General features: G+C 44.3%; 1 protein-coding gene across 9 annotated transcripts in view; it reads left to right on the top strand.

Annotated features, from left to right (window-relative positions):
* The first annotated feature begins 4477 nt into the window (after window positions 1–4477).
* The window catches only part of SFSWAP (splicing factor SWAP), an 81022-nt gene continuing 61256 nt past the window's right edge, over window positions 4478–24243 (top strand). For 5 of the 9 annotated variants that reach the window (XM_024977183.2, XM_005217657.5, XM_005217656.5 and 2 more), the window contains exons 1-7: window positions 4478–4845; window positions 7380–7549; window positions 8133–8264; window positions 12443–12528; window positions 20576–20801; window positions 21706–21818; window positions 22706–22841. In XM_024977183.2, the coding sequence (XP_024832951.1) occupies window positions 4628–4845; window positions 7380–7549; window positions 8133–8264; window positions 12443–12528; window positions 20576–20801; window positions 21706–21818; window positions 22706–22841 (1081 nt within the window). In that variant the 5' untranslated portion in view covers window positions 4478–4627. Of the gene's footprint in view, window positions 7550–8132; window positions 8265–12442; window positions 12529–20575; window positions 20802–21705; window positions 21819–22705; window positions 22842–24243 lie in introns of all 9 variants that reach the window. The other 4 variants (XM_024977184.2, XM_024977182.2, NM_001192319.3 and 1 more) reach the window with 3 other exon arrangements.

The following is a 24243-nucleotide window of genomic DNA, read 5'->3' as shown; positions in this document are numbered from 1 at the left end:
TTCCAGCCTTGGAGGGCACAAACAAAATCTTGTGCACACCAAGACCGAGGAAAGGAGCAGCCACTCGACAGGAGACCGAACCAAAACTACCTGCTGGTATGGAGGGCTCCTGTGGAGGCGTGGGTCAGCCGGACTCACCACAGGGATGGGGGCACTGGCAGCAGCTGTCCTGGAAAGTCCCCATTGGCCTAAGCCCTCTTGGAGGTCACCATTAACCCTATCATAGAGCCCTTAAACCCAGGGCTGGGTCACCTCAGGCCAAACAACTACCAGGGAGGGAGCACACCACCACCAATCAGCAGATAATTGGATTAAAGCTTTAGTGAGCAAAATCCAGTTTTTCCCATCACCAGCCTCTTAGCCTCCTCCATCAGAGAGCAGACAGAAGCAAGAAGGATCATAATCCCACAGTGGCTACACATTACACAAAGTTAATCACAAGAAAAAGGTAGAAAGTTATGTCCCAGATAAAGGGACAAGATAAATCCCCAGGGGGAAAAAAAAAAAAACAAAAACCTAAATGGAGAGAAGCAATCCTTCAGAAAAAGAATTCAGAATAATGATAGTGATGATCCAGGATCTTGGGAAAACAATGGAGAAGATGTAAGAAATGTTTACCAAAGACCTACAAGAACTAAAGAACAAACTAACTGAAATAAATACACTAGAAGGAATCAATAGCATGTACGAACTTCCACTTACTGCCATCACTCTGCTTAAGCCCCCAAATTGTATGTAATTATTTTATATTGTTATAGGTTAATCATGTTCCCATTATGGCTTTCAACTGTAATCATTTTATTTTTTGTCTGGCTACTGATTGTGAAATTTGATAACCATCTTTTGCTACTGTGATAATGTTAACTATTACCTAATCATGTTATATCATGATTGGTCAACAGAAAAATAATAGAATTCTATACCACCAAACTATCATAGTTTAATCTGTAATCACTTTTTAAAATCCAGATGCATAATCAGAATTATCAGATAATCAGAATTATCTTGGAGTTTTTTGAAAAATACAAATGCCCAAGTATTGGTTTTTTCCTCCAAAGCTTCAGATATGTTTCTGATGAGCAGCCATGTTTAAAAACAACTGGACTATATGAGGATCTTGTAATTTTACCTAGTTTGTTTCACTTTTTCTACTTCATATTCAGTGCTCTCACTTCATTTAGTTTGTTTTCCAATTTCTCTATCTCTTCTATGTTCTTTCTCAAGTTTTTATCAATTGTAGTAGAAAAGCTTTTGAATACATATATATAAATAGTATGTATAACATATATGTCTAGAAAACTTCTGAATTTTTGCCTAACTAAAAAATAAAGAGAACTCTTTACATTAAAAAAAATTTTTTAATAGTACTGGTGAAGAGAGATTAAAAAAATAAGAGATGTTTGTTTGTAGTCCAAGTTTTTGTTGTTATTTTTTGCTAAGAAATGCTTCTCTTCCTGAGGTTCCAAAGCTTCTGAAAATAACAAAATGGAAGGGATGGGGAAGAAATTCACTTGTGAACAGTTAAATATATGGTATCTTTAGTCTTTAAATAAAAACAAGATTCCGTCACCAACCCACACACTACTGTACTGCCACAACACTATATTTTTTTCCATCTTCAAACTAGGTTATAAAATATCCAGTTGAAGGAGACAAGCCCGGCTCACACTGTAGACAAGATGCCTTCATGTTGAGAACATAATAGCAGAGGTGGACTGGAAGGGCATTCTAACATTCAGTGTATAGCATGAGAAAGCATCCCCATAAGAAATATCCACTTACAAAATATTCCAACAGAACAGATTTATCTTTACATGTCTGTCTCCCCACCTTGATCATGAGCCTTTCAAAGACAGGGAACATCAACTCTCTTATTTCCAGTGCTGAGCACATTCGGCCTGGCAAGACAGTTGCCTTGATGGGTAGGAGCACAGGCCCTGGGGGCATGCAGCCAGAGATGTGTGACCTTGGACAAGTTAACGAACATCTCCAGGTAAGACTGAGATCACAGGACTTCTATCAAAGAATAGAATTCAACTGAGCAAACCTTAAAGATCTCACTGGTTTATTCAATGATTCATATATCAGGTAGCATCCAAATTAACATACAGAAAGAAGCACCAAGAAGCTGTACAAAACAACTTTTATAGGGGACTTCCTTGGTGGTCCAGTGGTTAAGACTCCATGCTCCCAATGCAGGGGATCCGGGTTCAATCCCTTGTCAGGGAACTAGATCCCTGCATGCCACACCTTAAGACCCAGCACAGCCAAATATATATAACCTTTCATAGGTAGAAGGGAGCAAGAACAAGAAGTCATACTAGCCCCCAGACAGGTTGATTATTGCAAGATTACTCTCCTGGAGGAGGTGGCAAGGGTCTAAAAAGCAAGTCACCTAACTAGTGCTAACTAGTGTTTATCAGGTGAATCCTGATTTGCTGATTTAAGATTCCATTTCTAGGAGAGCCAAAACCATAATTAAATCAAGTCTTAGTCTGATGACTTAGCATCATCAACCCCATTTGGGGACTGTTGTCTTGTTTCTCACCGGGTCTCATGAGGACCAAATGGGTCCTACATGTGCTCGGGAAGGCACCTATCTGCCCTCATGACCACTGATGCCCTTCCATCCAGTGTCACAAGAGGCTTGGCCTGCAGGCTGAGCATACAGGCTTCCCAGCCCACTGGCTTCACCTCCGGACAACAAATGCTGTTTGGGTGCTGGAGGGCAGAGGCCGGTGTATTTGTCTGCTTCTCTGTTTTATCTGTAGTTTCTTCCTGATTCTAGGTCTCCACTCAGCCCTTCTTTCACAAGCAAAGCAGGTACCCCACCCCAGCTCTGAGGAAGCAACCAACTCCAGCCTCCACGGTAGTGGGGGTGCTGGCTTGTTGGGCTGAGGGTTACCCCCACCTACCTGTTTTCAGCTCTTTCTAGACCTTTATTGGAGAAGGAAATGGCAATCCACTCCAGTATTCTTGCCTAGAGAATCCTGTGGACAGAGGAGCCTGGTGGGCTGCCGTCTATGGGGTCGCACAAAGTCGGACACGACTGAAGCGACTTAGCAGCAACAGCAGCGGACCTTTATACTAGCTCAGGGTATTAATTTCCCTCTGCAGAACCACCTTTGTTTTCTTAACTGAACCCGGATTCTTAACCACTGAACCACCAGCGTGCTCCATTTTAGCCTGATTTTGACTGAATTTTAGGATTGGAATCACAAAGGTACTATTTGCACGTTTCGGTCTTGCTTCCTTTGCTCAAAATTGTTTTCCATTCATCCAGTCTCTTGCTTGTAACTGCAGCTCATTCAGTTTCATTGTATATTCCACCGTGTATATAACTACACTACAATTTATTTGAGCATTCTGTTGTCGATGGACACCTGGGCTGCTTCCAGTCTGGGGCCATTCAAGAAGATGCTATAAACACTTGCATCCACGTCTCCTACAGCTTTCCGCGCATCACACGGAGGGTACCCATCAGGGTATCCACGGACAAATGGAACTGCAGGGTACAGATAAACACGTTGAACTTCATCGGAGTGACAGTCTCCAAAAGTAGTTGTACCAGTAAACTAAACAAATAAGAGTAAGAGACGAAACAAACCAAAGCAAAATCACCCCGCAAAAACAGGTCTCTACAAACGGAGTTCCCACCACTTTCCTCCCACACGGGTCCCCAGGACCAAAAAATCCGTCAAGGCAAGAGCCTTCGCATCTTACTAAGATCTCTGACAATTGCTGAGGAAACCTTCTGAGGTAGGCGAGACCAGGGTCATGACCCCCAGGACCAAGAGCTTCAGAAAAGCCATGCGACCTGCTCCCAAGGCACACCCTTGTCAACCTCCCGGGCCCCAGAATCCCCGGCCCAAAGCACTCGACGCAACGACCCATGGCCCCCCTGCCTCACGACCCCAAGACCCCCAAGCACTCGACTCCACGGTCCCCGAGCCCAGAGCACCCGACCCCAAACAGCCGACTCCACAACCCACGCCCCCGAGTAACCGACTCCACCGTGCTTCGGTCCCAGAGCTCCCGACCCCAGAACACTCAACCCCACGACCTCATGGCCCCACGGCCCCCAAGCACCCGACCCGACGGTCCCTGGCCCCAGAGTGCATGGTCCAGGGCCCAGCTGACAGAAAAGCCTCTCCCAGGAACCAAGGGCACCCGCCCCACCAAGCCGCGTACGCAGCCCACGAAGCACCCGCCCTCCTTCCGCAGGGCCGGGACGCGCCCGGGTGTAGGTAACGCACGATCCGAAGCCGCGCTTTCGCCACAGCTCTGGACTGCCGCTGCAGAAAATCCACACCAAAAACGCGCTTTCCTCTGATAACGGAAGTTCCTAAGGTGGCGGCACCTCCGAATGCGAAAAGCTAGAGTCAAATATTTTCTAGAGGCTCAAACGACGCGAGTGGATTAACTAATCAGTGGAATCTGCTCGCCGGAAGTAGGGCTGCACCTCGCCGGAAGTTGCGCTCCTCCATTTTATTGCCCGCAATGGCGGCAGTGTCTAGTTTGGGGCCGGGATGCGGCGCTCTTGACTGAGCGGGTAGGCCAAGCGGAGGCTTCAGGGACATCGGCCGCGGCGCAGAAGAAAACCAGCCTGGACGCCGAGGACGCTGTCATGTACGGCGCGAGCGGAGGCCGCACCAAAACCGAGAGGAAAAGCGGCGCGAAGGAGGAGACCGGGCCCGGCGGTGCCGGCGGTGGGGGGAACCGAGTGGAGCTGCTGGTCTTCGGCTATGCCTGCAAGCTGTTCCGAGACGATGAGAGGGCCCTGGCCCAGGAACAGGGACAACATCTCATCCCCTGGATGGGGGACCACAAGATCCTCATCGACAGGTCGGTTCCTCCCCCCACCCGCCGGTCCTCCCCTTCCCTCGCCCGCTTGATTTCGTCTGATGTTGACTTGATGGCCAGGACTGAAAGGGGGTTTTCTGGAGTCATCGGGGATCTGGGGGACACCCCTTCCCTGTCCCCACATCCCCCTGGTTTTGGGGGGGGGAGGGGATGGTGAAACCTGCCCTAAGGCACTGGCTGGAGCTGCGTGCCGCGTCTGTCGCCGGAGGGATCGTCTCTGCTCCCGCAGCCCCTCACGACCCCTCACTCTTGTCGCTGGGTTGCAGTTGCCACTCCGGGCAGTGGAAGCTGCCCGGGCCCTGGGCCTCTCCTGACCGGCGCTCTGGGGCCCTCCGTGCGCCCACAGCTCCGTGTGGTGGGAGGGCAACCAGAAACGCCGCAAGCTGATGTCGCGATTAGAGACCTCTTGGACCCCAGGAGTTGGCTTTGAACCTCTCTATCCCCAAGGCTCTCTGTGGAGCGCCGGTATTTTGCCGTCATGATATTTGATCTCCCCCCCGCCCCAACCCATTCCTCCCCCTTCCTGTGTTGATCTGATGAGTTTCACAGATTGAGGCTGAAGTTGCCAATCATTGAAGGCCAGTTGACTTTTTGCAGACACTGGCCTTGCTCTTAGAGGTACTGTTCTTAGGGCTGGTTTCACTGTCTCTTAAAACTGAAGGGTGGAGCTGAGACAGAGGTATGTTCTTTTCAAATCAAACATGCTTTTAGGTAGTCACTCTGGAGGGTGTTTGGCCACTTTGGACGGAGGGGTCCTGGGACTGGAATTTCTAAAGATGTTTGATTTGAAAAGGGTGACCTTACATGATGTAGGTTGTTTGCTCCCCTCCCCTCCCGTGTTTTCAGTCCCTCTTTCTCCTTGGGATTTTTGTTTGTGGGTTTGGTTTTTGCCAATTTGGCAACTCTGCTTCTGGGGCCCAGACTGAAAAGTAACCGTGACCAACCATTAAACTGTGGAATAGTCTCTCCGAGTGAAGGAAGCCCATCGTTTGAGACAATTAAAACTGGATTCTACAAAGCCCTGGAACCTGACTATAGGGATGACCTCTGAGCTGGCCAGAATGGACACATTAATGACCAAACGCCTTTTCCATCCCCGACGTTTCCACTTGGAGTTAGATCTAGACAAGAAGAACTCGTGGAGGGAGGGTCGCCAGCTCAGGTCTGGACCTGAGGGCCCCAGCACTCTGTTCAAGCATGCTGTACCTTCAAACCATGGTTTCTATTGAATGATGCTGCCTGAGTTGTCAGGCGGCTTCCTTTTGAAAAGTGTTACTTGTGGTATTGTTAAAGTTTGATAAGCGAGTAAGTCTGAGCTTTTTTACAGTTTTCCATATCATTCTGTACATGATGTGAGTTAGGTCTTCCAAAACCAGTGGGGAGCAAACGCTACACATGTAGATGTGTAATATTTTAAGATAATGATCTACATTTGTAAGTTAAGGAGGTTTACAGCGTAGTAAAAATAATTTTTAAATTTAATAATATGCAATAACTTGGCTACCCTGAAATATTTGGCCGTTTTTCCTGTAAATGTCTTTTTCCCCCCTGTATTTTCTAGTCCTCATTACAAAAGTCAGCACTAAAAAATTAAGCAGACTTTTGTCTCTCTACATCTGTTTCTGCAACCCTAAATCTTGAGTGTTTTAAGTAAAATTCCCTAATTCACTCATTATCTGAGAGTTGCACTTGGACAGCATCTTCATTGAACTTTTTGTATTTTAAGCATAGCAGAAAGTGCTTGCTTAGTCTTCATCTGGCTAACATACCTATGGGTCCGCGCAAGTGCACATGGATGTGTGTTCATGTATGTTATATCCTGGGGGCGTAAAGTTTAGAAGCACATATTTTATGCTGCGTCTTCTAATAGTTTTGCTCTGTTTCTAGTGAACCTCCTTAAACTGCACGTATATGTCACTGTTCCTATGTATGTGTGTCTCTCTATCACATAACCCAGCACTTATTTCCTCAGCCAAGTGGCTAGGGGGCGAGCCTAGCCAAGATTTTACCTCCAATGGACGCAAGTTTCTTTGGTGAAGATATCTCCTGAGAGTTCGGGACTAGCAGAAAGAAGCGAGGAAATTTCGACCGTTTGGTTCTTACGGATAGGTATTTATGTATTCGGTTTGTGTGAATGTAAGCTATGATATTTGACTTTTCAGAAAAAAAAGTTTTTTTTCTTTTTTTTTTTTCTTACAAATGGCATTGAATGGTTAACCAAACCATAAAGGGTAAGAACTGCCACTGACGTGGATACCATTTAAGCTATTAAAGGATTGTTTACCTTTAATTATAAGTTTTATCATATGTTAGAAAGGAATTTAGACTTTGTTAAGATAACTTGAGTTTAAAAGTAGGTGAGATATGACTAGCCAAATTAAATATAATGAGAAGCATTTTTATGTTTGCTTTAATATTTTTATTTATTTTAATTGGTAAGTATACATAGAAAACGTCACACACGAACCAACCCAAACGTTAATTTCTTCCCATTGACCAGCATGTTCATATTACAGATATGATGGGCGCGGTCACCTGCATGACCTTTCTGAGTACGATGCTGAGTATTCCACATGGAACAGAGATTACCAGCTCTCCGAAGAGGAGGCACGAATAGAGACCCTGTGTGATGAAGAGAGGTATTTAGCCTTGCATACGGACTTGCTTGAGGAGGAGGCAAGGCAAGGTACTGCTCAAGAAAAACTTACTTAAGCAACAAACTTTTTAAAAAAATTTTAAGTATTTAAAAGTTTACTCCCATTCATTTTTTTATACTCACTCTTTCTGATATTATCTTGACAGTACCCAGTGGATTGGAAAAACAGCAGTCTTTGCGTTCTGAGAGGACCTCAGGATAGTTTATATATAGAGCCACAGAGAATTTTCCCAGCTTTTGAGGGCAGACTGGGATTTGAAAAAACAAAAACCAAACTCTTTAACTGTTCTTCTTTAACAGTATCGTATAAATTAAAATTGATGTTCTTGTCTTTGCCATAACAATCTTTAATACAGTTCTTACTCCCCAAGTTTCTCACCAGGAAGAAATTTTCCACAAAAGACGTGTAATCCGCTGTCTGTGGTAAACATGTACTGGCAAAAGTACATATTGATAGATGTGAAGTGTGAAATTTTAAAAAACATTATTGCCTCGAAAAGAGGTTGGAAAAAGTGTGTTGTATGCTTTACTGATAGCCACAACTTTAGAAATATATAAAATGTTTCTCAGTAAATTTCTGCTTCTGTTAACATAATTCTCATTTTTGTTCAAGAGGAAGAATACAAGCGGTTGAGTGAAGCACTGGCAGAGGACGGGAGCTATAATGCAGTGGGATTCACGTACGGCAGTGATTACTATGACCCATCCGAGCCCACGGAGGAAGAGGAACCTTCCAAACAGAGAGGTGAGGTGAGGGGGCTGCCCAGGTGATGATGTTGGGCAGGCACTGCGTGTAACCATAGAGTCTTCAGAGCACGATTATGGGCACTAAACAGCCGCAGTGTCACCGTGGGACAGAGAGGAAACATGATTGATGTTAGGGTAAAACAAAGCTAAGAAGTAGGAAAGGAATTGTTGGAAGTGGGGAATGAATTCAGAGTTCAGTTATCTTCCAAGGATCTGGTTGCCTTTTCCTTTCTTTCTTTTGGATTTATGGAGCAGGAAGTTACTCTGGATTCTGTGTTTCCACATGGACAGTGTATGTGTTGAAATGCACAGTAACTCATTCACAGGGCATTGAAGGGACAGGCATTAACCACCCTCCTGCTAACCTGCTTCTTCATAGCCACTCCATGAGTGAAATAATGACAGGTGTCCAGTGGAAGGACACCTGTGGAGTCAGTTATTATCAAGCAGAAGATAGCACAGGTGTCCTGGTTAGGCTCGATAGGCCCTAGGACATAGACTTACCACAGTATTTTAAAGTAAGTAATATTTACCTAGAAATAAAGATTCTAAATTTGTGCCTTTTTGGATTAACTCTGAATATTTTTTTAAATAAGCGATAGTGCTACTAAAAAAAACTGGAGCTGTGCAGTTCAAAAATAAAGTCCATATTCACTTTGGTAAGCCCTGAGAGCACCTTTATTACAGCCCTGCATTCATGATCAGTCATGAATCATCAATAATGATAACACACTTGAAACATTAAGAGTGGATCACTTTATTCAGGATATTCTGTTTAAAGAGAAGAAGAACTTCAGAAACCTATTCAAATGTTCGGAGTAATGAACTGGAATCACATCATAGAGAGATGGAATTCTGGAGCTAGCTGAACCTGTGATATGGACTTACTTAATTGTTTTCTCCTCAAGTAACAAATCTTCTGGCAAGTATGAAGTGACTGTGGCAGTTAATATTAAAATGCCGTCTGCCCTGCAGCCTCTCTAGGGTTCTCCCAGCTTCTTCACCACGGGGCATGACAGCAAGATGTGGGGGCCAGCTCATACAGACACTTGCCTCATGGCCCTTGCTTTCATTCTGCTCATTACTTTATGGGCATAAGAATCACTGTTACACAGCTCTGTTCTGCAAGCTTCTCAAGAGTTTTCCCAGATGTAATTTCAATCATACTGAGTTAAAGCCTAGTTAAGGTATTAAACACCTTCTAGCATTGACTTTTGAATCTGAGCAGACCTCAGAAGTTAGGGTGCGGTGGACGTGTTCTTGCAGGTTTGAGAAGTATACACTCATTCCTTAATCTAGAATAAGTCGTCCATCTTAGGATTCCAGACAGTTCCAATTTTGTTGTCTCTGAGCCTTGTACATTCCGTGTGCTTTAAATATGCAGTGTTTGATCAGAAGGAAGGAATGCACACTATCTCCATTTCACAATGGAAGAACTGAGATTCATAGAACCCAGATGTCTTTTGCAAGGTCAATCGACTATTTTGGGAAAATCTACAGTAATATTTTCTTAACATTTTAGATTGGGGATCAGCAAACTATGACTGAAGACCCAGTTGGCGCATTTCTGTGAAGTTATATTGGAAGAGCCATGCTCATTTGTCCCTGTTTTGTCTGTGTGGCTTTGCACTTCATTGACAAAGTGGAGTAGTTGAGACAGATGCCACCTGGCCAAAGAGCCAGGAATATTTACTGTCTGGCTTTTTGCAGAAAGATGTCGCAAACGCCTGTTCTAGGTGTTGGGCACCTGTCTCAGTGTAATTGTTGGGCTACCTGATGTCAAATATGGTTAGATTATTGAAAACACTTCAGTATTCTTGCCTGGGAAATCCCATGGGCAGAGGAGCCTGGTGGGCTACAGTCCATGGGGTTGCAAAAGATTTGGACACAGCTTAACAACTAAATAACAACACTGGATTTTAAGAACTTCAATGTGGCTTAGTTTCTCTTCCAAGTTTTACTGTGTTTTCTCTTTAATGTAAATTCTCCATATGTAAAATCTTGTTTCTGTAACCACATTCTCAGAACTTTGCTTTGTGTGCTGATTAATTTTTTTAATGGAAGTTGGGGCCCTGTAAAACTTACAGCTCAGCTTTTACTTTACACTAGTATAAATAAAATGCCACATATACAAATAACATGTACGCATGCACATGCACACATACATACATACTTGTATGTGTACCTATGCATACACACACTTTTTAAATAGAATAGTTTGGTACCCTGTACCACTGCCAACCAGATTGTACTTTACTGCTGCATTATCTTACAGTCTAAAATTATAATTTTGGTTTCTTTTTCTGAATCACCAACATGTCTCAATATTCCTTGATTTCCAAAAATGCCATACAGTTGACCATTGAGCAACACAGGTGTGAACTGGAGAGGTCTGCTTATTTTCAGATTTTTTTCTTCTTTCAATAAAAAGCAGTACTGTGCTGTTGGTCAAATCCACAGAAGTGGAGCCACAGATATAGAGGACCAGCTCTGGGACTTGAGCATCCCTGGATTTTGGTGCCCCTGCAGACACTGAGGGGCGACTGCACTGTCCTGGTGTTCGACTGCTGTAAACCCTTGTGATATTAACCAGAAGCCTTTGACGGTGCCTTTAGTTCTGTGTAACTTTTCTCTTCCCTTTCTGCAGCTTACTGTTGCCAGCCCAGTTCCATCCTTTATTTTCACAGGTTTTCATCATCATCTATCCCTTTTTTTAACAAAATATTTAAATTTATTTGAATCTGAATGAGCATTACAAAAGTTGGTTTTTATTTTGTGCTACTAAAACCATTTTTCTGTGAAGAAAAGTATGTGTAAGAACAGAGCAAATCTGTAACCTTCCTGTTCCAAATAGCTCTTTTGCTCCAAGCTCCTTTATTTTTGAGAACAGCTTAGCACTAAGGAAAGGCTATTTGAACAAAGTTTATACCACTTTGTCATTTTAGGGAGATATGGTAAAGTTATACTTTTATATATTCACACCTTTGGCCTCATTCCCAAAGAAATTTGAGGGTTTTAAGCTGTTACTTGGCATGTTGCAAACCAGTGTTTCTAATACTAACCAGTTCTGCTGTGTCATTTGGTTATTGGAGCTGAATAGAGGGGTTGCTGATTACAGGGAGCTTTCAGGCCATAGCAAGTCTTCAGTTCTTGGCAGAGAGGAAGGGTATGTGAGCTTGTGGGACAGCGGTGAATACTCCTGCAGATCACTCTGTGTCTCGTCAGACTGCAGTCAGCAGGTCTTTGTGTACTGTGAAGCCTGTATAAAATTCCTTCTTGGCTTCGCAGAATTAAGTTTGAAATTGTTGTCTCTTCAATAGAATCCATTATGTACAATGGAGATGTTTGTTTTGATGAAGACTTAACTGTTTATTTCACATCATCTTTTTTGAAGAAATAAGTAGATGTGAAATTCTTAAAAATGTTAGCTTGGTTTTCTAATATGTTTTCATACATTTCACTATATCCTCTTAAATTGTTCATTAAATTGAGATGTATATAGGTACCTTAGAATTCAGAAAGTTGCAGTGTGTAGTGTCTTGTCTGACTTCCAGTAGACAGATGTTTGTTAAGTGAACCGTTAAACAAGAAATGAAAGTAGACATACATCTGATTATTTGTGAAGAGAGAGGTGGTTTGCTTGGGTGGAGAGGTCTTGGCAGTTACACGCAGGGATTTTCTGGTTCAGTGATGAAAACGGTCGTCTTGCAATAGAGCACCCTGTGCTGTGCCTGGCCCTCTGGGGAACCCACCCAGATAGTTTGGGGGGTGGGCTTAGCAGATCAGAGGGGCTGGGAAGGAGGAGAGCTGAAAGTGTGTCACACGCCTGCTACGTGCAGAGCCTTGGGGTGGAAACAGTCTCATGCGTTGTCTCCCTGCACCCGCGCCATGGCCCTGGAGTCCACGCTGCCACCATGTCTGTACTAGGAGGAAACAAACAAGAACAAGGGAAGCATGAGCCACCCCAGCCCCTCTGGGATCTGGTGAGGTGCTTTTGCCCACAGGTGGTACAGTGAACACAGAAAAGAGTGGAAGTGTTTCTGGGAGCTGATGTACAACAAGACCACGAGGGGCCAGGTGATGCTCCTGCCGCTGTCCCCTCCACTGTTGCTTACTGATGGTGGCGCCCTCTTTTCAGGTTGTGGTTCTGACGTTTTACATTTTCTTTTTATACAGAAAAAAATGAGGCTGAAAATTTGGAGGAAAACGAGGAGCCTTTCATTGCCCCATTAGGACTGAACGTGCCGCCTGATGTGGAGCTGGTAGGTCTCTGTCCTTCACAATGCTGTTCACCGCTGTTAGCACTTACCGGGAAGTACTCGTGTGAGAGCCTCACCACAGTCACAGCCGCCTTACAGTTTGTGTGATGCTTTACACTTATTTTTGAGTTAATGGAGGAAAAATCATCACACACCACCTACTTTTCTCTAAAGAAAAAAAGAAACATTACAGTAGAGTCACTAGACCAGAGCATCAGGGGCTGGGGGAGCTGGCTCACTCTCAGAGACCATGTGGTTGAATCCCCAGGTTTTACCAGTGTGGAAAAACCTAGTCAGAATTCCTGGTGAGGGGACTGTTAGCCACGTTTAGGTGTAAAAACCCTCTTACTCTAAGCAGCTTGGCTTCAGTAAAGTTGCTTTGCCCTATCTTTCTCTACTGTAGTTTTTGTGGGCACTTAAGATAAGTGTCCAGAGAAGGCGATGGCAACCCACTCCAGTGCTCTTGCCTGGAGAATCCCAGGGACGGCGGAGCCTGGTGGGCTGCCATCTTTGGGGTCGCACAGAGTCGAACACAACTGAGCGGCAGCAGCGGCAAGATAAGTGTCTTCACCTTGACATTCCCTTGGCACACTTCCACCTGGTTTTCCTCTCTAGTATGTCAAGACCCTGTGGTATCTCCAGGCAGCCCCTGCACTCAGGAGGAACATCTGGGTGGCATCCTGTCCACCTTAGTGCCCTGCAGCTGGTTACTGGCAGAGTTGGATTAATCTCAGCTCACCTGGCTATTTCAGCTACATTTGGTTAAGGTTACATTGTAACAGGCCTCATCAAGGGTTTTCCACCTATTACCTCATTTAATGCTGGTGGTCCTATGAAGTAGCTTCCTGTTTTGTCTCTCTTTCACAGATAAAGAGAAGTGAAGAAGTTGGGTCACACACAGCAGGCAGGAACTCTGACTCACAGTCTTTTAACTGTCGGGCCGTCATAAATTGCTATGCTTTGTAGCATCCCTACATGTTTATTAGGGATGTTTAAAACATTTTTGTTGCATGTACATACCCAGAAAAGGGCTATTTGTGCTCACTGTAAAGATTTTTCTTTGGCATCTTCCTACCATGGATGTGGGTATTCCAGGAACTTCTGTGTGTCCCTCTGTACCATCACTGAATAAACAGTGGACACTGAAAATTCTAGTCTTTCGCATTCTGCTCACGTGTGCATGACACCTCCCATATTTAGTGCAGCATAGGTTTGATGATTCTTCCTCTTCAGTTTTGGTAATACAGAGTTTTACTATTTTTCTGTTGACCAGTCATGATACAATGGTATTAATTGTTACATAATCACAATAGAAAAAGATGTTTATCAATCAATGATCAGACAAAAACTAAAAGATGATTACAGTCGCAAGCCATAATGGGAACATGATTAACTTCACAGTATAAAAAAATTACATACAGTTTGGGGGTGTCAAGCAGAGTGATGTGGTCAGTGGAAGTGCATACGTGCACATGTTTTCAGCTGCCCAGTCAGTCTCTGTCTTTTGGTTGGTGCATTTAATCCATTTACGTTTAGGGTAGTTATAGATACATATGATCCGATTACCATAGTCTTAATTATTTTTGGTTTATCTTCTGTAGGTCTTTTGCTTCTCTTGTGTTTCCTGCCTAAAGAAGTTCCTTTAGTATTTGTTGTAAAGCTGTTTTGGTGTTGCTGAATTCTTTTAACTTTTGCTTGCCTGGAAAGCTTTTGATTTTTGCATCAAATCTGTATGAGAGTCTTGCTGGGTAGGGAAATCTTGGTTGTAGGTTCTTCCCTTTCATTGCTTTAAATATATCTTGCCACTCTTTTCTGGCTTGTGGAGTTTCTGTTGAGAAATCAGCTGATAAACCTGATGGGAGTTTCCTTGTATGTTATTTGTTGTTTTTCCCTTTCTGCTTTTTATATTTTTATCTTTCTCTTTAATTTTTGTCAGTTTGATTACTGTGTGTCTCAGTGTGTTCCTCCTTGGGTATATCCTGTCTGGGACTCTCTGCTTCCTGAACTTGGTTGATTGTTTCTTTTCCCTTGTTAAGGAAGTTTTCAGCTATTTTCTCTTCAAATATTTTCTCAGGTTTTTTCTCTCTCTTCTCCTTCTGGGACCCCTATAATGTGAATGTTGGTACGTTTAATAGTGTCCCAGAGATCTCTTAGGCTGTCTTCTTTTTTTTTTTTTTTTCCATTCTTTTTTGTGTATTCTGTTCTGAGGCAGTGATTTCCACCATTCTGTCCTCCAGGTCATTTATCTGTTCTTCTGCCTCAGTTACCTCAGTTATTCTGCTATTGATTCCTTCTAGTGTATTATTCATCTGTTAGTTTGTTCTCATAGGTGTTTGGTAAACATTTCTTGCATCTTCTCCATTGTTTTCCCAAGATCCTGGATCATCTTCACTATCATTATTCTGAATTCTTTTTCTGGCAGGTTCCTTCTCCACTTCATTTAGTCGGTTTTCTAAGGTTTTATGATGTCCCTTCATCTGGGATATAACTCTGCTTTTTCATTTTGATTAACTTTCTGTAATATGGTTTTTGTTTTAGCCGCTTTGGGACTGTGCCTCTTGCTTATTCTGTCTGTCCTCTGATGGAGGAGGCTAAGAGGCTTGTGTAAGCTTCCTGATGGGAGGGACTGGCATGGGAAAAACTGGATCTTGGTCTGGTGGCCTTGGCCTGGCTTGCTGCTGCTGCTAAGTCATGTCAGTCGGGTCCGACTCTGTGTGACCCCATAGATGGCAGCCCACCAGGCTCCCCCGTCCCTGGGATTCTCCAGGCAAGAAAACCCAAGTGGGTTGCCAGTTCCTTCTCCAGTGCATGAAAGTGAAAAGTGAAAGGGCCTTGCTTAGTAAAGCTTTAATCCAATTATCTGCTGATGGGTGGGGTTGCACTCCCTCCCTGCTAGTTGTTTGGCCTGAGGCAACTCAGCTCTGGGATCTGCTAGCTCTATGGTAGGGTTAATGGTGACTTCTAAGAGGGCTTACGCCAACTGGTACCCTCCCAACCTGATGCTGCCAGTGCCCTGGGCCCCGCAGTGAGCCCCTGCCAACCCACGCCTCCACAGGAGGCCCCCCAGCACCAGCAGGTAGTTTTGGTTCAGTCTCCTCTGGGGTCACTGCTCCTTTCCTCTGGGTCTTGGTGTTCACAAGATTTTGTGCCCTCTAAGACCAAAGTCTCTGTTTCCCCTAGTCCTGTGGAAATCCTATAATCAAATCCCACTGGCCTTCAAGGTCAGATTCCCTGGGGATGCCCAGTCCTTCTGTCAGATCCCCAGCCTGGAAAGCCTGACGTGGGGTTAAGAACCTTCACAACAGTGGGAGAACTTCTTTGGTATTATTGTTCTCCAGTTTGCGGGTCACCCACTCAGTGGGTATAGGATTTGATTTTATCGTGATTGTGCCTCTCCTGCAGTCTTGCTGCAGCTTCTTCTTTGTCTTTAGATATGAGGTATCTTTTGGGGGCGTTCCAGTGTCCTGTCAATGGTTGTTTAACAGCTAGTTGTGATTTTGGTGCTCTCGCAGGAGATGAACACATGTCCTTCTGCTCCACCGTCTTGAACTGGAAATCTGCTCTCTTCTGATGTTATTATATAATGGTCTCTTGAGCAGGAAATTGCTCTGTGTAGAAACCAGTTGTGAGTGCTCACTGGGTCTCCAGTGGACAGCTTGCTTTTCCTTTATGGTGATGTCAGTAGTGGATTTTTCATAATCACTGTGAATTGGAGCAGTGATCCGCTGTGTGCATTATACACTGTCGTGTCCACGTTAGTGGAGGAGCTCTAGTAGACAGATGTCTGTGTCATATATTCCATCTCGGTTACTAAATGTTGAAACTGCTGGCATGTGTTTATATGGACGCATGCTGCCTGGGTGGGCAGGGGCTTCTCTAGCTCCTGGCCATGCGGGGCTGGGGATGGTAAAGAGAGCAGGTGCTTGGTTTCTAAATTAAGCTTTTGGTTTAGAACCCAATGGCTGCAGGGGCTCTGGGGTTTCGTGTGAAGGGTTGGGAGCAGTTAAGAGGTCACGGCACCCTGGGGACGCATGCTGCTGCAGGCTCAAGGCTGGCCACTTGTTTCCGGTCCAGCCCCTAGACTAGACTCAAGCCCTCAGGTGGCCTCACAGCTCTATTTTAGCTTTTTACACTGCCTCTGTGGGGCTACTTGTATGTTTCTTGGGAATTAAGGACCTAGTTTTTGCCAGAATGTGTAGCCCAATGCTTGTCTTAATGGTGTTTTCAGTTACCTGTTCCTTTCCCAGGCTTTGTCACCTCCCGAGTTCTGCACACGCCCAGGCCCGTTTGTGGTTGTGTTGTCTTGCACTGCAGGGAAGGTAGAGGGCGTGTCTCAACCTGCTCTCTCACCCACCTGAGATGCCATGGACCTTCTGGGCCTGTCTGTTCTGTACTTTCTTGCGTTTCCTTCAAGCCATGGGACCAGAAGTGCTGCTGCTCGGCACACCCATTTGAGTGTGTTCACATGGGAAATGCGCTTTGTTGTTCAGTCGCCCAGTCATGTCTGACTCTTTGCGACCCCGTGGACTGCAGCATGCCAGGCTTCCTTGTCCTTCACAATCTCCCAGAGTTTGCTCAGACTCATGTCCATTGAATCGTGATGCCATCCAACCATCTCATCTTCTGTCATCCCCTTCTCCTCTTGCCTTCAATCTTTCCCAGCATCAGGGTCTTTTCCAGTGAATCAGCTCTTTGCATCAGGTGGCCAAAGTATTGGAGCTTCAGCTTCAGTATCAGTCCTTCCGATGAAATGTGCTTGTTTAACTTACTTTATGGACAGAAGGGAAAGGGGGAAGGATTCAGTGCACAGTTCCCATCATGGGCTGGGTTTCCGTCCAGTAGGTTAATAGCAACAGCAGCTAAGGAGTGTTCATTAAGCAGGTGCTGTGAGCCAGGCACTGTGCAGCTCGGCTGCTCAGTCCCCCTGACACCAGTATATCTGTGATGGGGACACAGGCTAGAGCTGTCAAGAGCAGCCGCCCCAGGTCATCTTGTGGGTCAGGCCTGCACTTGCAGCCCAGAGCCATTGCAGAACTTGGGGCCACATGGTTACGCTTTGCTGAAGGTTGTTCTGATTAGAGCGTTAATTCTCACCATGTTCAGCTGGTGTGTTGCCATGGGATGGAGGTGGGGGAAAATTTCATTTACCCATGTCCGTGTGGAGTTCGTGTGTTTTCTCAGGAGATTGTGAGGACTGTCCGTATATGATAAGCGCTGACTAACCCGTGGTCCAGCACATGTTGTGCATGTTTGTTCTTCTGTGCTTTGTCTCTTAACTGTTTGTCCCTCTTTCCATGCAGAACTTAAATGTATTTGCAAAAACACATATGTCACCATGTTCCTTTCTGGCTTCAGGATTTTGAATCTGGTTTCAGTAGACCTTTCCCCCCTGACAGCCCTATATTCCCTGCTGTTACATCCATAGTTTTGTTTTTACAGTGCAGTTCATGACTCAATCTGATATTTATTTGGGGCTGTGATCACAGAGGACTTCCCTAATAGTTCAGTTGGTAAAGAATCCACCTGCAAATGCAGGAGACCCCAGTTCGATTCCTGGGTCAGGAAGGTCTGCTGGAGAAGGGATAGGCTACCCACTCCAGTATTCTTGGGCTTCCCTTTTGGCTCAGCTGGTAAAGAATTCTCCTACAATGCAGGAGACCTGGGTTCGATCCCTGGGTTGGGAAGATCCCCTGGAGAAGGAAATGGCTACCTACTCCAGTATTCCTGCCTGGAGAATTTGATGGACTGTATAGTCCACAGGGTCGCAAACAGTTGGACACAACTGAGTGACTTTCACTTTCATGATCACAGAGGAGGAAAGGGCCAGCCCAGCTACCCCTGGGGTTCCTCACTTATTCACCCCATGTGCCACCCAGTCTTACCCCTCATTCTCCCCTGGCTCCTGGATCTGAGCTCCAGTCTTCAGAGCTTTTCGGAAATCTCATACTGGTGCAGGTTTTCTGAACTCACATACTGTTGTCCCATTTTCAATTCCTACTCTGGAGTTCTTAGAACCACATTAATTTTGGGGGATCTGGGAGGTGTTAGCCCCCCTTCTTGGGCTCAGTCACTTTCTTAAATTAGAAAATCATTTTCCCCCGTATCAGTCTTTGTAACATGCATATTAAACATTGAGCATATCCTTAAAATCTCATCTTTTAGTGGGAATGATTATATTCTTAAATGGAAAAGGATTTTTCTAAAACTTACATGATAGAGCAAAGAATGTCTTTCTCCAGACCAAGCATTTGTCTTATATATACTTGCTTCAGTAGCAGATCTTGAAAGGACGTTCATAAAGTACTTTGTTTCTCTATACTCATCATCGCTTTGTGAAAGTACCTGTTTCTCTGTAACCACTGTAGCCATAATACTGCCCAACACGTGGGTGGGTCATGAGAGAATATCTCTACATGTGGGGGCAGATGGGGTTATATTTTCCTATAAGAGTCGTTATTCTGAAGTAATCATAAATGATTATATATGCACTGACTCAAAAATTAATCTTCCTGTTGAGGCAAAGCCACTGAAAACATGCATCAGCATCCAGACTTAAGTGCCCAGTGGGCCTTTAACATGGCCTCTGGTTTATTTTAGGATCAGTAAATAGCTTTAATTGTAGACATTTATGCTGTTCAAGAGTGAAGGACGTCATTAGTTCAGGAGTCACATTTGAGAATTAAGGCATTGGTACTTTGAAGGATTCAGGCCTCAAGTGACAATAAGCATCTTGACTGTGTGTCATTAATGAGAGGTCATTTCCCACTTTATTTGCATGTAATTTTCTAGTGTTAATCTTTTCATTGATATTAATAAAAGTATTTCAGATGTGTGGCTTCCAGCTTCTGGTCTGAGGGGCTGTCTGTGTGGGTAGGAATTGCTCAGCTCGGGATGTGGTAGAGGTAACTTAGCAGCAGGTGCAGGAGAGAGGCGGGGTCTGATTCCTAGTAGTAAACTCACTCTGAGGCAACAAGATGATTCACCCAGTAAATGTGGGTGAAACCCTCCCTGTTCTGGCCAGACCATACCTTGCTGTTCAGCTGCTAAGTCATGTCCAGTTCTTTGCAACCCCATGAACTGCAGCACGCCAGGCTTCCATGTCTTCACTATCTCCCTGAGTTTGCTCAAACCCATGTCCATTGAGTCAGTGATACCATCCAACCGTCTCATCCTCTGTCACCCTCTTCTCCTCCTGCCTTCAATCTTTCCCAGCATCAGGGTCTTTTCCAGTGAGTTGACTCTTTCTGTTACATGACCAAAGTATTAGAGCTTCAGCTTCAGCATTAGTCCTTCCAGTGAATATTCAGGGTTGATTTCCTTTAGGATTGATTAGTTAGATCTCCTTGCTGTCCAAGGGACTCTCAGGAATCTTCTCTAGTACCACAGTTCAAAGGCATCAATTCTTCGGTGCTCAGCCTTCTTGATGGTCCAGCTCTCACATCTGTACATGACTGCTGGAAAAAACTGATTTTGACCATATGAACCTTTGTTGGCAAAGTGATGTCTCTGCTTTTTAATACGCTGTCTAGGTTTGTCATAGCTTTTCTTCCAAGGAGCAGGTGTCTTATAATTTGATGGCTGCAGTCACCATCTGCAGTGATTCTAGAGCCCAAAGAGAAGTGATTCTTAGATCCTTGAAAAGCTTGTTGAAACATTCACCCTCTCCTAGAAATATGCATGTGTATGTGCCGAGTTTACGTACAACTTCCCAGAAGATTCATAACCCTCTGAAGCCTGTCTTGGAACCGTGTTTAAGGGTGCCCAATATACGGAAACCTGTTGATTTTTTTTACAGAAATCTTCCCCCTGTCAATTCAGTACAAAGCTAGAATGTCCTGCCTCAGCATGGGAGTTTTCTCCTCACAAAATTCAGAAACTGGGTGTCTTGTGACAGGGGCCAGTGTCACTCTGTTCAAACTGGGCTCTTACCATTGAAATGTCTATAATTTCTTATAGCTGGCAATAAAAACCAGGGTCATTTCTATGTTTTGAGTCATGTAGTCAGTGAACAAGAGAACAAAATGACATGAATGTGTGTGTTTTCTCATAGCCACCAACAGCCAAAATGCACGCCATCATTGAGCGCACGGCCAACTTCGTGTGCAAACAAGGTGCACAGTTCGAGATAATGCTGAAAGCCAAGCAGGCCCGAAACTCTCAATTTGACTTTCTACGCTTCGATCACTACCTCAACCCTTACTACAAATTCATCCAGAAAGCGATGAAAGAAGGACGGTATACGGTACTGGCAGAAAACAAAAGTGAAGAGAAGAAGAGTATGTGAGACCGTTTCTGTCCTGCGTTGGTTGGGGTGGAGTGGGGCAGGGGTAAGGGGGGACCCTGGAGAAGTGTAGGGAGAGTCATCCTCACAGATACAAGCTTGAAGTCTGCACTGCAGAACCTCCAGAACGTTTATGAAGTCCTGCTGCCAAGGCCCGAGGATTAAACCTGCTGGTGCTCCGTAGTCTAGTGTGACACTCTTCCTGATAAGTCTGAAAATATATTAGATTCTTAATTAATATTTTTATAGATTGGTGATGTAAAATTAAATATTGATGCCATCAGAGCATATCCATGTAGGTTGGAAATAATTCCTTCCTTTGGGCTGTTGAACGTGTCACAGAGAAAGCAGCAGGCTCATGCTTTGTGGATGGTTCTAGGGTACACGCCCGGTTAGGGCGTAGGGTTGAGTGTCTAAAGGTGGAGTTCTTACTGCAAAGGCTAATTAAGTATTTCGAATAGCATCCTGAGACAGCAGTATATCTGTCTGCCATTGAATTTTTCTTTCAGCTGAAACATGATTTTCAAAATCAGCTGTGTCAGTCTTACTACAGACCTTACCTTCTCCATATTGATCTCCTGCAGGTTTCTAAAATACCTGTTGCTGTTATTTTACCTTCATAAATCAGTAAGATTTTTGCCTCTTTTGTAAAAAATGTGAATATTCAGTGGCCCCCGACTGGTAAATGCCAGAGGGGAGTTGCCACTGGGCCACACCTTTCTCACCACTTGCCTTGCTGTTGAGTGACTTGGTGGGCAGTGAGATGGGGAGTATTTCCCAGAGGGATTATTTGGACAGATAACCAAGGAATGGCAGCACATAGTTCTGCCTCTGTCTGTTCCCACATTCCCACACAATATACTTGTGCCTTAAAGTCTTGAAATGTGCTTTGCTTTCAGAGTCGGGCGTCAGCTCTGACAATGAAGATGATGACGATGAGGAGGACGGCAGTTACCTGCACCCGTCCCTCTTCGCCTCGAAGAAGTGCAACCGCCTGGAGGAGCTCATGAAGGTGCTGGTCTCCTTACAGAACAAAACTGCTAATTTAACCTTGGGAAGTTGTTAAGCATGTTTTTGTGTAATAGCTCTATTTCATTTTATGATCATTGAGGTATATTTCACCGTTTTGTTTGACTTGGCAGTAAAGGATTTGGTCCCTTTATTTCTTACATGTCCTGTTTTGTATAATCACAAGCAGATTATTTTCATTTTATTATATTTGGGATTATTTTTACTATTTGGGATATTTAGAATGAGTAAAATGTTGGTTAAGACTTAGAAAATGGGTTTTTCATACAGATTTTATTATGAGAGGATTTCATAGGTGCACAGAGTATGTGCTGCTTGAAACCATCTGTCACAGGAAACATAATGTGTTACCTAAAAACCTAAATTTATTTTTTCATCCTTATCATTAGGAGTTAATCCACAGCCCTCATGCTGCCATTTGTGATGTGAGAAAACAGGTCCCTCAGACCTAAGCTTATCTTTTCAGCAGTCACGCAGTGCGGCTGATCAATTGGACCTTAAAAGCTGTTGGTGATTAAAAATGAGAAATTGCTTTGAGGAGGGACACAGTTTGAGATTTTGAGTGAATTTGGAGGCTGACACTTTTCTCAGCAGCAGTCTAGTCCTATCTCCCGTCCTTACTTTCCCTCATGTCATTAGGAAGAGTGAAGTGATTCATTTATTCAGTTCCTCTGGATCTCACGACTGGCTAGAGCTCTCAGCCAAAATTAGTCAGGACCTCCTTGTGTGCACGCATGTTTACATGCATGTGCTGAGGTTTTTCTGAAGCGTAGATACTGTTCTAAAGTTGAGATGAACCTTGCCACAGACGGGTTCTGCGTGACTCAGAATGCAGGAAATGGTGTGACCTGGCATCTTCTCTCTCTGCAGCCTTTGAAGGTGGTAGACCCTGATCACCCCCTTGCAGCACTGGTCCGTAAGGCCCAGGCCGACAGCCCTGCCCCCACCCCACCCACGGCGGATGGTGCAGCCGTGCAGCCCTCCCAGGTGGAGTACACCACTGACTGTGAGTATTTTGTTGTGCGCTTCCCAGCAGGGTGTCAAACAAATCTGAAAGCTGGCGGGCAGGTCTGGTAGAGGTGCCATGAGGAACCTTTATGTTGAGCATCCTTAGCGTGTGGCCTTATCCTCTTGCTGGTTGCTTCATTTTGGCAAGATGGCTGCCCTATCCCCAGCATCAGCCCTGCATTCCAGGACAGATGAAGAGGAAGGGCAAGAGCAGAAAGCAGTGTCATATGGTCTTATCCTACAGCGTAGGCTGGGGAATGGACTTTCATTTGGACACATTGCTGACCTAAATAAAATCAGTCCTGTTAAGAAGAGCAGGGAGAACAGACATTGGTGGACGTGTAGTGTTGTCTGCCATGGTCACTTTGCTGAAAAAGGGCTTAAAACGGGGCTTAAAACAGTGTCTAATGTGCACCTTGGAATTGTTTTCGGTTCCTACTTATTCTCTCTGATTGCTACTCTTCTTAATCTTAAGATTACTAATAGAATGCAAATCTTCAAGTTTTATTCAGGAAATTATTTGAAAGTATTTAACCTTGGTCTTACTACCAGGTCTTTTTAAAATTATTTTATTCAGAGGTTAAATATTGAATGAGAGAAGAACCTTTAGCAAAGCCACAGGAATTCTGTTCAGCCTACATCTGGTATCTGATATAATGAATCCATCTATAAAGCTTGTCACTCTCAGCGATTAGAGGGTCAGCCTGAGGTTAATTCCATTTTATAATGTATAAAGTGCTTGTTTTGGGGGAATGAAGCTTTTGTTAAAAATGATAACTGTGTCCTTATGCACTTCCTGTCTGGCACTGGCATGCAATAATGTGTAATTTTGATGTGCTAAATTAACATTTTTAGACTTCAGAAATCAGTTGCTTTAGTGAACTTAATGCATATGTCCTTATTAAAAAAAAACTCTTAGAGAACTCAGGTAACATCTTTAATGCTTAAATCAAGTCAAATGAAATTTCTTTAAATGTTCAAATCAAAGAGCAGATCTGGCCCTGTTTCATCTCACCTGCTGGTTAGGGTTTGGGCTTGGGGTGTGGTGGACCTGTCCTAATAAGCAGAAATGCCTGCAGCACTTTGTAAATCACTCCCCAGGGGCTTTCTGTGTAGACAGCCCGCACAGGCGAATCTACTGCTGCCTCAGCCCAAGGTGCAAGCCCGCTGAGCGGACGTCTCCAGTTTCCTTCTTCCTTGCTGTCTCTTTTCAGACCCGTCCTTGAATTTCCTTAAGTTCAGTGTGCTGTCCCTGCACCTCTACTAGATTCGTAGAACTATCAGACTTCTTTAAATTGGGAAGGAATAGAAATTCGGGATTGAGTGGCAGTTACCTGGTTATTCTCACTGCTTATCACTAGTGTACATGCAGTTAACTGTGATATCGGTAATGGCTCAGT

The sequence above is a fragment of the Bos taurus genome, chromosome 17, assembly GCF_002263795.3.
Source record: "Bos taurus isolate L1 Dominette 01449 registration number 42190680 breed Hereford chromosome 17, ARS-UCD2.0, whole genome shotgun sequence".
Taxonomy (NCBI): domain Eukaryota; kingdom Metazoa; phylum Chordata; class Mammalia; order Artiodactyla; family Bovidae; genus Bos; species Bos taurus.
This window is presented reverse-complemented; position numbering and strand designations above follow the sequence as displayed.